The 14,896-nt window shown below is 42.7% G+C and overlaps 1 protein-coding gene across 1 annotated transcript; it reads left to right on the top strand.

Moving 5' to 3' along the window:
* The first annotated feature begins 468 nt into the window (after nt 1-468).
* On the top strand, nt 469-14,322 carry RRAGD (Ras related GTP binding D). The gene is made up of 7 exons (XM_080999908.1): nt 469-972; nt 7,079-7,374; nt 8,434-8,633; nt 10,338-10,452; nt 10,978-11,120; nt 12,117-12,265; nt 13,553-14,322. The coding sequence occupies exons 1-7, from the start codon at nt 768-770 to the stop codon at nt 13,702-13,704; spliced, it is 1,260 nt and encodes a 419-aa protein (XP_080856034.1). The 5' UTR covers nt 469-767; the 3' UTR covers nt 13,705-14,322.
* Nucleotides 14,323-14,896: the final 574 nt, after the last annotated feature.

Raw genomic sequence — 14,896 nt, 5'->3', positions numbered from 1 at the left:
ATGTGTTAGTAAGCTAATGGGGACATAAGTACTCTGTACATGCTCAGATACCAAATGCAAGAGGAGACAGTGACACCCATACATTTAATAGCTGTTCAAAAAAAGGACTTTTGGGAGATCCTGTCATGTCACCGTGTTACAGAAAGAAAGAAAAAGGTATACCTGTCAAAATCCCCAACTCTGCACTACTCTCGAGTCTAGTCACCACTGCAGCCGTCCCACTACATACAAAGAGCACAAACACCTAATTTTGGGGCGAGGCGGGACGGTGTGTTTTGAAACATTGTTTGAAACCCCGCGGCTTTTCTTTCGCAAATTCAACGCTGGCCCCTCCCTCCGTGTGGCATGAGAATCCTTAATATATCTATCTATATCTATTTAAAAAGTATGTGTGTGCGCGCGCGCGTGTTCATTGGTAGGGCCCCTCCCTCGAGTGGCTCGTTTCTCGTTTCTCGGCGTCTACTATTATGTTACTCCGTGTGTGTGTGTGAGTGTGTCAGGTGACTTGGGTCACGCAGTTTCTCTCCTCTGGGAGGGACGGCAGGGCCGCGGCTGACTTTCCTTTGACAACTCCGGCGGCGGCGGCGAGGAAGAAATACAAGGAAAGGGAGCAGCTTAGGTCAGCGTCCCAGGCGAGAGGCAGCCTCGAGGGGCGCGGGGGGGTCTCGTGGCGGCGGCGGCGGCGGCGGGGCGAGCGTGCCGCTGGGGGGCCGGCCGGCCGGGGTCTGCCTTCGGAGAAGGGGCAAGAAGCCCGGGGAGGGAGCAGGATGAGCCAGGTGCCGGGGAAGCCGAAGGAGCAGGAAGAGGACGAGGGAGAAGAGGAGGAGGAGGAAGAGGAGGAAGATGAAGAGGAGGAGGAGGAAGACGACGACGAAGACGAGGAAGAAGACGAGATCGTGGGGCTTGCAGATTACGGGGACGGGAGTGGATCGTTTTCGGACGGCGACCCGGAGAACGGCGGGGACGGGGCGTGTAAGTAGCTCGGCGGCGGCGCCGCTGCCCCGAAGGGAAAGGGCGGCCTCGTGACTGCCAGGCCCATTGTTTTGGGGCGGAGTGAGCGGCAGAGAGAGAGGGGGGAACCCACCGGGCTGCGCGCAGGCGGCGTTCAGCGCACCCGGGAGAACTGGGGAGAGTTGCGGGGCTGGGAAAGGGGAGGGAGGAAACGGGGTTGGGTCACGGGGGTGCCCACTTTGGATAAAATATTGTGGTGAGTGACACAGGTAAGCTCCGCCCTACGTAATCGATCACAAGACGCGGGTGCACAGACACACACCCTTTGAATGGCAATGCCTATGGACTTTGGGGAACCTCAGCCCCTAGGAGTGGGAGGGGGAGCAACAAACTGCACCCATAATGTTTGCCCTGCATGCCATGGGCATAGCCAAAGAGGGGGGCAGCTGCCCTCCCCATCAAGTAAAATAATAGAAATATTTAACTGATCAATCCCCCCTCAACAATGTCCTGCCCCCCCCCCACAAAAATATTGGCTATGGCCATGCTACACCCCCCCCCTTCTTTCTTTCTGCCCACAGAAGCAGCAGCAGCAGCAACCTGCGTGGCCCAAGGCATTTTGTTACCCGAGGCAATGAGGGCCAAGGTGGTGTCCCAGTTCCAACTGGGCTGGCAGATATACTGAAAGGGACTCCGCCTGCCACCACACCTGAGGGCTGCAGGAGGGCTTGGGGGGCACATCAGGCGGCTTGATACGCAGAGGCCTTCTAGAATTGTAGCGTTGGGCGGGACCACATGGATCATCTAGTCCAACCCCCTGCAATGCTGGAATATGTTGCCCAATGTGGGGCTCAACCCCATGACACTGAGACCCCATGACACTGAGACTCGTGCTCTACTGACAGAGCTATTCCAGCTTCCATTACCTTGACCTCTTGACTTATCCTCCTCCCCAGTATCTGCTGCCTCACTCTGCCTAATACTGGGACCGGCCCACACCTAACCTGTTGAACTGGGTTGGGGTTTTCCCTTTGCTTTGTTTTTTGGCGAGACAGAACCAAAGTCTCGTCATGCTGCCCAAGTGAATGCTGAGTGATCCTGGATTCTTGCAGATTGCAAAGGGTCTCATACAGGCTACGTCTGTACAGCAGAATGGGGGAATTGGTGCAGACGGTGATAGTGGTTGGAGGACAGAGCTTTGTGTGCCATGAGGCTTGTATGTTAGCCTGCTGCCCCTGGATGTGGTAGAGGATGGTGTCCCATTACCAGTATTGGAAGTGGAATTCAGTTGTCAAAGTCCAGTCAACGTCTGTGCTTGTCCTTTGCCTTGGGTAGCAAAATGTCCTGGACTGGCCCCGCTTATAGAAGCCTTTCATTCTCTTTGGTGTACAAGTACAACAGTTTTCAAGACACTGGCAATACAGGTGGGAATAAGATTGTGGGGATGTGGAAGACTTCTGGGGTGGGAAAGGCTGTGCTTTGAATTGGGTAGAGTATGGAGTGAGGGCCTTGAAGGAGAGATATTAGAACATGGGGCTACAAGTATAGTGGTACCTCGGGTTACAGATGCTTCAGGTTACAGACGCTTCAGGTTACAGACTCCACTAACCCAGAAATAGTACCTCGAGTTAAGAACTTTGCTTCAGGATGAGAACAGAAATCGCTTGGCAGTGGCACGGCAGCAGCGGGAGGCCCCATTAGCTAAAGTGGTACCTCAGGTTAAGAACAGTTTCAGGTTAAGAACGGACCTCCAGAACTAATTAAGTTCTTAACCCGAGGTACCACTCTAAACATAAACGTTCAGAGGTACTTGATGTCTCAGGGCTAACATTTGGAATAGGGTAAGAGTTTTGGGGCAGAGGAGGGAATTTGGGGGGTGGTATCAGGTTTGGGACGTGGGTGGCACTGTGGTCTAAACCACTGAGCCTTGGGTTTGCTGATCAAAAGGTCAGCGGTTTGAATCCCTGCGACAGGGTGAGCTCCCGTTGTTTGGTCCCAGCTCCTGCTAACCTAGCAGTTCAAAAGCACACCCAAAAGTGGAAGTAGATTAGTAGTACCACTCTGGCAGGAAGGTAAACGGCGTTTCCGTGCGCTGGTCTGGTGTCAGTGTTCCATTGTGCCAGAAGCGGCTTAGTCATGCTGGCCACATGACCCAGAAAAACTGTTTGTGGAGCAGACAAATGCCGGCTCTCTCGGCCTGTAAAGTGAGATGAGCGCCGCAACCCCAGAGTCGTTCGCAACTGGACTTAACTGTCAGGGGTCCCTTTACCTTTTATCAGGTTTGGGAGTTGGAGACATTAGTTTAGGAATAGGGTTAGAATTTGGAGCATGAATGGGTGGTGCTAGGAATGAGATGGGTTGGAAGAGAAGCAAGCCTTCCTGGAGTTTGACTACAGAGATTTGGAACACACGACTAGACTGAAAGAGAGGTGTGATTATGGCATCAGTCACTGAGGTGGGGTGTGCTGGAGCTTACAGTAATTTCAGTGGAGAAATGAAACGGACAGCGAGAGATGTATTTTATCTTTAGGATGGCACCTGACAATGAGAAATCTGTTGGGAGGATTAGATTTGGGAGGGGATAGATTTCTCGTGCTTTTTATAGAAATACTTTTGTATATCACTTCAGAAAGTTTGGAGCACTTTACATTCATTATCTTGGTAAGCGTTGGGTGAGACTTGCTAAAGCCATCTTGTAGTTAGAGAGATTTGAGCTACATATACACATGAATCCTGGCAGGTGTAGTTTACCCCCTCACAGAGCTACAGTTCTCGGCAACATTAACAAACTAAAGTTCCCAGGATTCTTGGGGTGGTGGTGGATGTGTTTAAATGTATGTTGTGTATGCAGCCCCAAACTAGGAGTCTCCTGGCTTACAGCACAAACACTTAAAACACTAATGGTACTCCAGCTTTATACATGGTTCTTTTTTGCTGCATAAATATAAAGGTGCACCATATTTAATGTGAGCCAGGGTCTAGTTTATGGGGGGGGGGCGTTACTCCCCCATCCCATCTAGTTTATGTTTTCAATATCATGGTGTAGGTCCCACCCAGAAAATTGTAAGTAGCCATTGAGGGCCTCAACATATGCAGCTTTTACCTTGCTGCTGAATGCCCACCTCTAGCTTATGCATACCTGAGATCAGGATGAAAGGGGATTTCGGGTCCAAAGGTACAACCTGAAGTGCCGCATGACACCTAGCATTGTTTTTCCAAAGGAAATTAAGTATGAGATGGGATGTAAGAAAGAGGAATAAGTAGCTGATTGGCTAGAGTCAGATCTAACTTTGTATTTTATTGTTTATTACATTTATAGACTGCCCCGTTGGCCAAGTCCTCTGACAGCTTGAAAAAATCAATCAAATAGAAAAATACGATTGTTTAAATAATACAATCTAGCATATGTAACGCAGAAGCCAGCACCAAAAATACTTTCTTTGTAGATAGTTTTATGGATCTAGACTTTGTGTCCAAATAATAAGTGAGCATTTGGGGAGAGGAACAAGTAGGCACTTAAGAGTACTGTCTGCTGTGGCTGTCTTGTTGTGGGGAAGAACAGGAAAAGAAGAACAGGGAGAAAACAGAGGGGGAAGGGGAGGAGGTGTCTAGGCATGTGACAGACAGTGGAATACGGTAGGTAGAGAGCATTGGGAGAGCATGGAAATAAAAACATAAGTGGCTGCGCAGCTGATTGTATGGGTTGCTTCAGAAGTGAATTGTAGATGGTTTAAAGCTGGGAGGAAACTTATGTAGACGAGCAATGGGGTGAAACATCAGTGAGAAACTAAAGGAAAGAAAAACTAAGTTCATTGAGTTGGGGGAGGGGAAATAAGCTGGAGACGGGAGGTTGGGTTCAGCCTGTGTTTTAAGAGCAGAGGGAGAAAACTATCCTAATAAATGTGTCAAACTTTTGAAACAGTATCTGGAGGGAGGGATAAGCTTTAATAAAGTACTTCCTATTGGTATTTGTGGTACAGATATCCAGTGTCTCTTACAAATTGCACGTGTTTTACTGAAGCGAACTTGGAGATCTAAGGAAATAAGGAAGGCAGACTTCAGGCCCATAAAAGGCAACAGCTGTAGAGGGCTCAGTGTTTAGAGCTCCTTTGCAGCTGTGAATGTCAGTTCCCTTATTACCAGGCTCTGCTCCAGGGTCTGCCTGCATATTTTTGATGACATTGTGTGCACTGGTGTGATGGTATAGAAAGGGTATTTTTATAGGCATGTTTAAAAGGAGAAACCCCTTTTTCCTGCTAATGGGTTAACCATGGTTACCTACATTTTTGTGTTAAAAAGAATAGGCTGTTCTGCCCCCTGTTGCTTTGTTCATAACACAAACTGTTTTCCTTTTTGGCTACATTTTCTTCTGTTTTACAGAGCTGGGAAAAGATAGAAAATTGCTTCAGACTCTAGGATTTCTTGAGGGAAGTGTTAGATTTATGTTTCAAAGTGTCCTTTTGACATTAATCCATAGAAAGCATTGTTGGTATTTTGTGCAAAGGAGTTTATACTTCTATAGAGTCTGTATAGTTCACTCTCTCTCTCTCTCTCTCTCTCACACACACACACACACTTGACAATCTGTTGATTTATAAGCAAAACAGCTTTTCCAGTGACACTACTTTAAGGAGCACTTGTTCTAGTAAGAGTGCTCTTTTTTCCTTCAAAGAAAAGGGAATGGGACAAACATTACTTGCAGTGTAGCGGCCTCTGAAATAGGTGTTCTTCTCCAAAATGAATATTCTTCTCCATCAGAGGTCTTCTCCCATGATTCAGTGAGCATATGTGCCATCTCATGTTTCACAGCTCCCTTTCAGAACTGATCTGGATGTACAGAAATAGCACATGGTACTGTTCTTTCTGGGTTATACTCCTACAGACTGCAGGTGGTAGAAAGATTTGAATATTTGAATGCTGCACCATATAAGGCAGGGATAAGGGAAGCTGTGGCCAGGGCTGGCCCAGGACATTTTAGCACCTAAAATGAACCACAAAATTGTGCCCCTCCCCACCAGGGAAGAAGCGGGGAGTGAAGACCTACATCAGGAACAAGGCAGGGAATTAAGATCTACATTGCTGTGGCTCTCCTGATGTTGAATTCCAACAGCAACACCTTAAACAAAAGATTACATTTACTAGAAGGCCATGGTAACTAAAGAAAAAAATTAAAAGATTTTTACTTAATTATTGAAAAAATACAGTGGTAAGGGATTTCTTACTACCGTATCTTGTCTTGCATTCCAATACAATAATACAACCTTATTAATTTTCAAAAAGATTTAAATTAAGTACTGCATATTTGAATCATAACACCCATGTTAGTTTACTTGAGGAAGCTATGCTGCTCCATTTTACATATTTGTTTGGGTATTTGGGAGCTCCTACAGTATATAGCATTAATTATTCCAGATGTCACATACAGCAATGCATATTTTTCTTTGGTCACTGTCCATTTCAGTATACCTGAAATACTTTTATTTACTTATTTTGAATATTTTTGTACCAGCCTTCCTCGAAACCCCCAATACAGGTGCCTTTCTGAGATAACTAAGAAAGTGTGAGAGGGTATAATAGAGAAAACAAAAAGCTGCAACTTGTATTCTTGGAAGAAAAGGCTGCATTTAATATTTTTTACTTCCTTTCACTATCATACTAACCACCCAGAACAAAAATAGTCAAAAACAATAAGTCTCAATGCTTTCACGTTTTCCCTCACCAGTCAGTCAACTAAAGTTTTAATAGATTGATTGATTATTAAGTAATAAAACTAGCAATCCTGTGATTGTAACAGCTTACAATATGCAATACTAATTCTGAGGGTCTTCTGCATTTTTCACCATCAGTAGCTTACGTTATTCTTTAAGGGAGGTGAGTTGTCTTTTGAACCAGCAGGTGTTGCAGGCAAAATATCTGGTGGGTAGGGTGAAGGGGAAATGCAGAGGTTAATTAGTCATTAGATCAGTCAACTAAAGCTTGATCTCTTTGGCATTGGAAAGGAAGGAATCCTAAAACGGTAGGATTGGGGAGTAAAATCAGTTGAAATTGTGTTAGAATTTGGTTGCAAATAAACACCTGTTTTTATTGTTGTTGTTATTTTTGCAAATAATGTTTTCTTTTTATTCAGTTCTAGATTTCAATGAGCCCTTTAGTACTGAAGTCAAGCCAAGAATTCTGCTAATGGGACTGAGAAGAAGTGGAAAGTCTTCGATTCAGAAAGTTGTGTTTCATAAAATGTCACCGAATGAAACCCTTTTCTTGGAGAGCACTAATAAGATTTGCAGGGAGGATGTTTCCAACAGCTCCTTTGTTAACTTTCAGATATGGGACTTTCCTGGGCAAATTGACTTTTTTGACCCTACCTTTGACTATGAGATGATTTTCCGAGGCACAGGAGCACTGATATTTGTTATTGATTCTCAGGTAAGGAAAGGATTTGGGTTATGATCTTAGCTTAGACCAAATACCCTAAATTTGCACACACAAACATCACCCAACAGTAGAATGGATGGTAAAAAGTAGAGATGTGAAGAGCCATAAAAATACCTTTCTCACACACCCCATTCCCAATTTTTCTGATATTTCTCTTTGGGCCTTCACATCTCCAATAAGAATAGCAACACACAATGTGATTGACTCTCTCATTAGTACAGGCAAGATCCAGAGAATGACAAGCAGGATTTCCCTTCTGAGGCAGAGTTTTCCTCTGTCCCCCTTCACACTATAGCCCCTTGCTCACACACCTCAAAAGCTGATTCTGAGGGACCCTGTGGAGTAGTGTGAAATGTATTATAGGGGCCTACATCCAAGTGATTTGGCAAAAACCAGATCTCCCTCGCCCACACAAGCATGAGTGGAAGAGCAGCTCTATCGATCCTGCCCTGAGTTCTCATTGTTATAGTGTAAATATTGTTATTTTAGCTTTCCTTGTTATGTACATGTAGACTTCATCATGACATTAGACCTAGTATGCTTTTTGCACCTCTATGTATTATCTGAAACACTAATACATGTAGTAGAATTGAAATTTTTATAAGAGTTAACTCATACTAAAACAATGCTTGAGATTTATGAATGAAGCATGCAAAACTAACACAGAATGGAAATGGGATGATCCCTCATGCCTAGTTAAAACTACCATCACAAAAGTGTCCTATTTCTTAGTGAAAGTTACACAGAAGGAACTAGTGTAGTGAACACTACACAGAAGGAACAAGCAAGTGACCTGTATTTGTTAAAACAGCTGCTTTAATAAGGGAAGGTGAAAGAGACAGGCAGGAAAAACAAGATTCAAAATGTAGGAGTGTTGCTAAGATTTAGTGCTTGATAACTCGCTGAAGTGCTTTCACGTTGTGATTTTTGTTCATGAAAATGTAAAAAAACCCACCCTTTAAAAACTTGAGAAGTAAAGATTAAACACTTTAATTCCTAATTGGATTTACAAAAGCAAAGCATTTATCCAGTTTATTTTTTGGTTTGTAGGATGACTATATGGAAGCTTTGGCAAGATTGCATCTCACTGTGACAAGAGCATATAAAGTGAATCCAGACATAAACTTTGAAATATTTATCCACAAAGTAGATGGTTTGTCTGATGATCACAAGATTGAAACACAGAGAGACATTCATCAGAGGGCAAATGATGACCTTGCAGATGCTGGGCTGGAAAAAATCCACTTGAGGTGAGGAGAGCAAAACAATTGATAAAGCCTACTTTGGGGACAGGGGAGAATGAAAAAAGCAGTATGCCTCACATATTGAACAAGCACATGTGCCACCTTTTTATAAAATCTTAGGGGAAAAGGGGTGACACAGCAGTGGTATGGCCAACTGAGAGTTGCAGTGGTCAAATAATTAGAAATCACGAGCTTTTTAGGGTGGAGTTCAGCATTATGCCCAAAATTGACTTAATGCTCAGCTTTAAAATGAATACTCAATAATTGACATGGGAAAATAATATATTTGGTTGTATGTACCGTATTTTTCGCTCTATAACACACACCAGACCATAACACGCACATAGTTTTTAGAGGAGGAAAACAAGAAAAAAAATATTCTAAACGAAATAGTGGATATATGATTTTTGTGGTTCATGCTGTGGCCACAGACATGTGATCTGACAGTGAGTTTGGAGTAGCCCAATGCAAAAATCCTGAGGATCCATGTGGATCCATGCTTTGTAACCACGGAGGAGGGAAGGAAGGGGAACCATAGATCCTCTGCTCATGACTGCAGCAGATCCCCCCCTGCCACCCGCAGGCATTCGCTCCATAACACGCACAGACATTTCCCCTTACTTTCTAGGAGGAAAAAAGTGAGTGTTATGGTGCAAAAACTATGGTACTACCTGAATCCTGAAAACTGTTAACAGCATAGTCAAACTATATCTCTTGATGCTTAGGGCCCAAATACAGCCCTCCAGAATTCCCTGTCTGGCCCTAGAGTCTCTTCTCTAGGCCACACCCCAGAATGACCCTGCTCTGCATTTCTGGCTACAGTGTCCCTTCTTCCTTGCCTGGATGGAAGGCAGAGTGGGGTGTATAGAAACCAGCCTATGGCGGAAACATAATACTTACAGCCGTTAATCTACCCACACTTGCCTCAGGGCCCTCCCACCATTAGCATGTGGCCCCTGACAGGTTTCCAAAAAGAGAACCCGGCCCTCATGCTGAATAAGATTCCCCACCCTGGCTTAAGAGATAAACTTGTTGAGGATATAATTTACCGTTTACTCAAGTAATACACAAGATGGCATAGTCGTTAAATAGTAGGCAGATGGCACTTTAACCCTATTTCTTGTAAGAGCATCCCTTTAGAAGATTCCACAAACAGGGAGGAATGAGAGCCCTGTTATGGCTAACCCCACACGGATACCAGCTTCAGTTATCACATTTTACAATTCGCCAAGTGGAGGCCTGTGCTTTCGCCAGGGTTGGCGGAGGGGTGGGGTGTGCAATTTGAACATGACTTCAGCATGTAGCAAATGGTAAAAATAGGCACACTCATCAGAACTGCTAGATTATGCTTGGGTGAGGAGCAAATGGAAATACAGGTGTGGTGATAAGAAACTGTTCACTGTGTCAGATCACCCATCAAAAGAAGTTTCCTTATGAGTTTTTACACCAGGAGTGCATGCAGATGTATAATGGATTATTTTTACTTGCTGAATTTTCCACAGTAAGGGGAAATTCCAATTAAATAAAGTCTGAGCTGGCATTTTGATGATGGCAGCACGGGCGGGGGTTGGGCAGGGAAACTTGCATGCATGGGCAGCCCTAATTCCACAAACTCCTGTCTGGAAGCGCTATAACGCCTCATTTCTGTCTACAAACTTTCCAGAGCTGCTCATTTCAGAGAGATACACTGATATCTGTTTCTTTTTCCAGCTTTTATTTAACAAGCATATACGACCATTCAATATTTGAAGCGTTTAGCAAAGTGGTACAGAAATTGATCCCCCAGCTCCCAACACTGGAGAACTTGCTTAACATCTTTATCTCGGTAAATAGTTGTTGTTCTTTTGTATATGTATTTCCTGAGCCTTTGTATATTTTCTTGCAAAACACTGTTTTTGTTTGTTTTTAATTTCATTTTTGTGTTATGTGTTGTTTAGGATACTTGGTATATGAGAATAAATGCCAATAAAAACTGTTCAGTGACATGGAATTACTTTGAAAACATTCACTTGCTTGTAAACAACAATTCATTTCAAACTTTTGCTAGAATGTAACTTAGGTCTCTATGATTCTTGTTACAAGCTCATATATCAGAACTGTATCCACTGTTCTGATGGACTGTTCAGCCTAGCTTGGTGTTAGGATTGCAGCTCAAACACCAAGTTATACATTCAGTGGGACACAGCAATATGAGTTCTGTTGGTCTGTGCCCAAGAATTACACTAAGACTATTTTTATAATATCATATTTCACCAGCTTTTCTTTTCTCGTGCACACTGACAGCATCATCTTTATTGTCTAAAGACTTGGTTCCTTCAGTGAAATCTATATTCTCCCTGTTTCCTTGTAGAATTCTGGAATTGAGAAAGCCTTTCTCTTTGATGTAGTCAGTAAAATTTATATTGCAACAGACAGTACCCCAGTGGACATGCAGACTTATGAGCTCAGCTGTGATATGATAGATGTTGTCATTGACATCTCCTGCATTTATGGGTGAGTAAAGAAACAACAACAAAAAGTACTCTTGCGCCATCCTTTGTGCTTGTCTGTCTTGGGCAACCTATAAGGCTTAAAGTCACATAACAATTAGAATGCAAATAAGATTAGAAGGCTTTTCTTTCATATGCAGTAATGATCTTCTAGCTTGCTGTTATTTCTGGATAGAAAAAACCTTTAATTGCAAAAGCACACACTGTGTGTGTGAGAGAGAAAGGTCATCAGAGTTATGTGTGTGTAGATAAAAGTGATTTTGAAACTCTAAAGCTTTTACAACTGATAGAGCAGAATAGGCTTGGGTGCAGAAAAGATTAAGTGAATTCGCCTTAGTCTTGTTTAATCTACAGCACTTTTTAACTAGAAACCAAGGGTCTTCCAACAGGAGCCAGTTAGCTGATGTAACTGGGGGGTACTTGTGTATACAAAATATTATAGATCAGAGATTCTAGTAACAGCTCCTAAAATGCACCACAAGTTCTACACAAAGGCCTGGTCACTAGAAGGGCAGCATTGTAATTTTCATGTAAATAAAATCAGTGATAATTCCACTGAGGCTGAGACATAAGCGACTTTAGCCCTGGCAAGCCATCAAATACATGGCAGGATTTTTTTTTTAACTGCAATTTTTTAAGCAGCCTAGGATTGAAAATAGAGCTGGAATAAAATATTTACATACTAGATCAGGGAATATCAACATAGCACCCAAAGGTGCATGTGAACCCAAAGGGTCGTCTTCCTCTGCTGAATTAAGACTTGAAAGAACCATTTGATGGAATGGGTTGTGGTGTGTGCTTGATTAGGGGAGAGGGTCTGCCCACAAGAGTTTTTCCAGCTTGTAAATGTTACCACGGGCCTAAAAAGGTTGGCAATATCTGCCTCGAACATATTTTGCTTTAAATAGACTTGAAAGCAGCAGTAAAAACATATTCATTCAAGCAGATAAAATCACAGCATTTATCTTCTCCCCAACATCACCTGTGTCTTGCTGTTCAGGCTCAAAGCAGATGGAGCAGGAACTCCTTACGACAAAGAATCAACAGCAATAATAAAACTGAACAACACAACAGTCCTTTATTTAAAGGAAGTGACAAAGTTCCTGGCGCTAGTTTGCTTTGTCAGAGAAGAAAGCTTTGAGAGAAAAGGTATTGAACTTCATTTTGAAAGTTTAAAAATCCTTCAGAATCTTGTTCCCAATTAATAATTAAATATTTGTCTTGGTGATTCCGTATGTACAAGCTGTGACAAAACAATAGTAAAGAATGCAGAGGGTATGGAGGTATTACAGCTGATCATTGGGCTTGCTATAGCCTCTGTTAAAGTTGCTGGAACCATGTATTCATGTTGTTACATTATATATCTGGTCATTTCAGTTCAGAGTGGCATAATGTTCTTCTTTGTCCCTCATTATTATTACATATCTGTGAGAGGTTAAGAGTTGAGACTGCAACTAGGCTAAAGTCACAAAGGAAGCTTTAATGGTAGAGAGGGTATTTGAACCTGTGTATCCTAGTCCAACACTAGAGGGTTTCTGGAAATGGAACTTTTCTCCTCCCTAACGCTTAATCAGGAGTGACACTTTCTCATTACAGTGATACCTTGGGTTACAGGTGCTTCAGGTTACAGACTTCACTAACCCAGAAATAGTACCTCGGGTTAAGAACTTTGCTTCAGGATGAGAACAGAAATCGTGCAGTGGCAGCAGGAGGCCCCGTTAGCTAAAGTGGTACCTCAGGTTAAGAACAGTTTCAGGTTAAGAACAGACCTCCAGAATGAATTAAGTTCTTAACCCGAGGTACCACTGTATATTCACCTCTCATTCTACTCCTATATTTTCCTACCATCCTCTAAATACACAAGTACACACAAGAGTTTCCACTTAAGCAGCAGTAACTTCCTTGCCTTTTGTTTTTGGAAACTTACTGCATCATACTTACTCGCCAAATGCTGTGGGGAATGTATGCATAGAATAACTTAGTCTTCATGACTTCAGTCTCCATAGAGAGGTATTTCAACTTAAAATATATTTCATAAAACTTGGCTGGTCTTCATTATTTTGTGGCTTCAGTATCACATGACTTCTGAATCCCTGGAAAAACAAAGGGCTAACACAGCAGATTTAAATCATTTAAAATTTGTACCCTCTTCACTTAGGGAAGTGAGAGAGCTTTATGGCATTAACTTTGAGTGAAGTTACTGGCTTAATGCTTAAATCCAAACATTGCAATGGTGCATTTTAAAATAATGTGTAGTTCTTGGTAAATTGAACATAAATTTCTGTAGTTGTTTACAGCTTTTCTTACATTGTTGCGTTTAAGAGAGAAATCTGATTTTAGCCCTTTACTTTCAGTACATACCACAGAAAAGAGTTTACTTAATTGTGTTGTTGCCATGGCAGTTTGAGTATGGAACATTTCTGTTCTTATCTTTAGGACTAATAGACTACAACTTCCACTGTTTCCGTAAGGCCATACATGAAGTATTTGAAGTGAGAATGAAAGCGGTGAAAGCTCGGAAGAATCAAAACCAAATTCAGAAGACCAAGAGGGCCACTCCTAATGGCACCCCTAGAATGCCAGTGTAGCCGAACTGTGTGAACCACTGTTAACTTGTAAAACTTCTTATTTCTTGTAATGGTTTCATCAGGTTCCATAGCTGGAAGATGAAAGGGACTGCTGTACTGGATGGCATGGATTTTACCACACTAGCCTCCTGCCAAAACACTGTTTATCTTATCCAGTTGTTCATATTAAGAAGTATCTGTAATGGAACTTTTCTGCACTTTTGTCATGTTTCTTGATGGAAATGAACTTTTGATAAACCCATTTGTGTTTTATTTAAAATGACACTTTTTACTTGTGAACTTGGGTAGGATATGTACCGTTAGTTTCTCTATATGCTGCAAACAAATGAGTAAAACAATCAAGAAAAAATGGTAAGATACCTTTTTACAAATTTGTGGGAGTTTAATATTCATGCCAGTTATATATATATAACTTGTAAATTGAAGTTTTATTTTGAAATACAGTAGCAATAAAAATATTTCCTGGGAGTCCTTTATTGGTACATCAAAAGTTTTGTAAAAATAGGCTTTGAGCTAAATATCTCCCAAATGTCTCCATAATCCTGGCAAACCCATTTTGTTCTTATAATGATGATTACCTCTACAACTTTCTATAAAGAGACCTATTTTGTAACAGTTGCATGTTGTGTTTGGGTTTGTTTTTTTAAATACACTTGCAGCAACAGAAGAAATTCTATGCAGTTATGGTGGAAACAAGCAGGGACCAGCAATCACAGGGTGCAGAAGAGGAAGGAAACTGTTCATCTTCTAACCACCCCCATTACCAGGAGAGGAATCCCCAATCACCATGGAACTCTCCGCAGTGAAAGGACTGTATTTGCTGCTATCATTCCTTAAGACTACAGTCATACCTTGGGTTGTGAACGCTGCGAGTTGCGTTTTCGGGTTATGGACCGTGCCAAACCCGGAAGTACCAGAACATATTTTTTCCGGGTTTCGGTGCATGCACAGAAGACTAAATCGCACTTTGTGCATGCACAGAAGCGCTGAATCGTGTCACGTGCATGTGCAGACGCGGCGCTGCGGGTTGCGAACGTGCCTCCCGCACGGATCACGTTCGCAACCCGAGGTATGACTGTATTTAGGTCCAGGATATTAGGGGTGGTTTGATTTGGCAATAGGGATCTGCCTGCTAGCCCCACAGAGCTATCTAGTGGAAGGACCCGGTTGCTGAGAGAGAACCTTGGGGAGG

Source organism: Podarcis pityusensis, assembly GCF_964106645.2.
Source record: "Podarcis pityusensis genome assembly, chromosome: 3".
Lineage (NCBI taxonomy): Eukaryota > Metazoa > Chordata > Lepidosauria > Squamata > Lacertidae > Podarcis > Podarcis pityusensis.
Note: the sequence above shows the minus strand (reverse complement) of the source record. Positions and strands in the feature narration are given on the sequence as shown.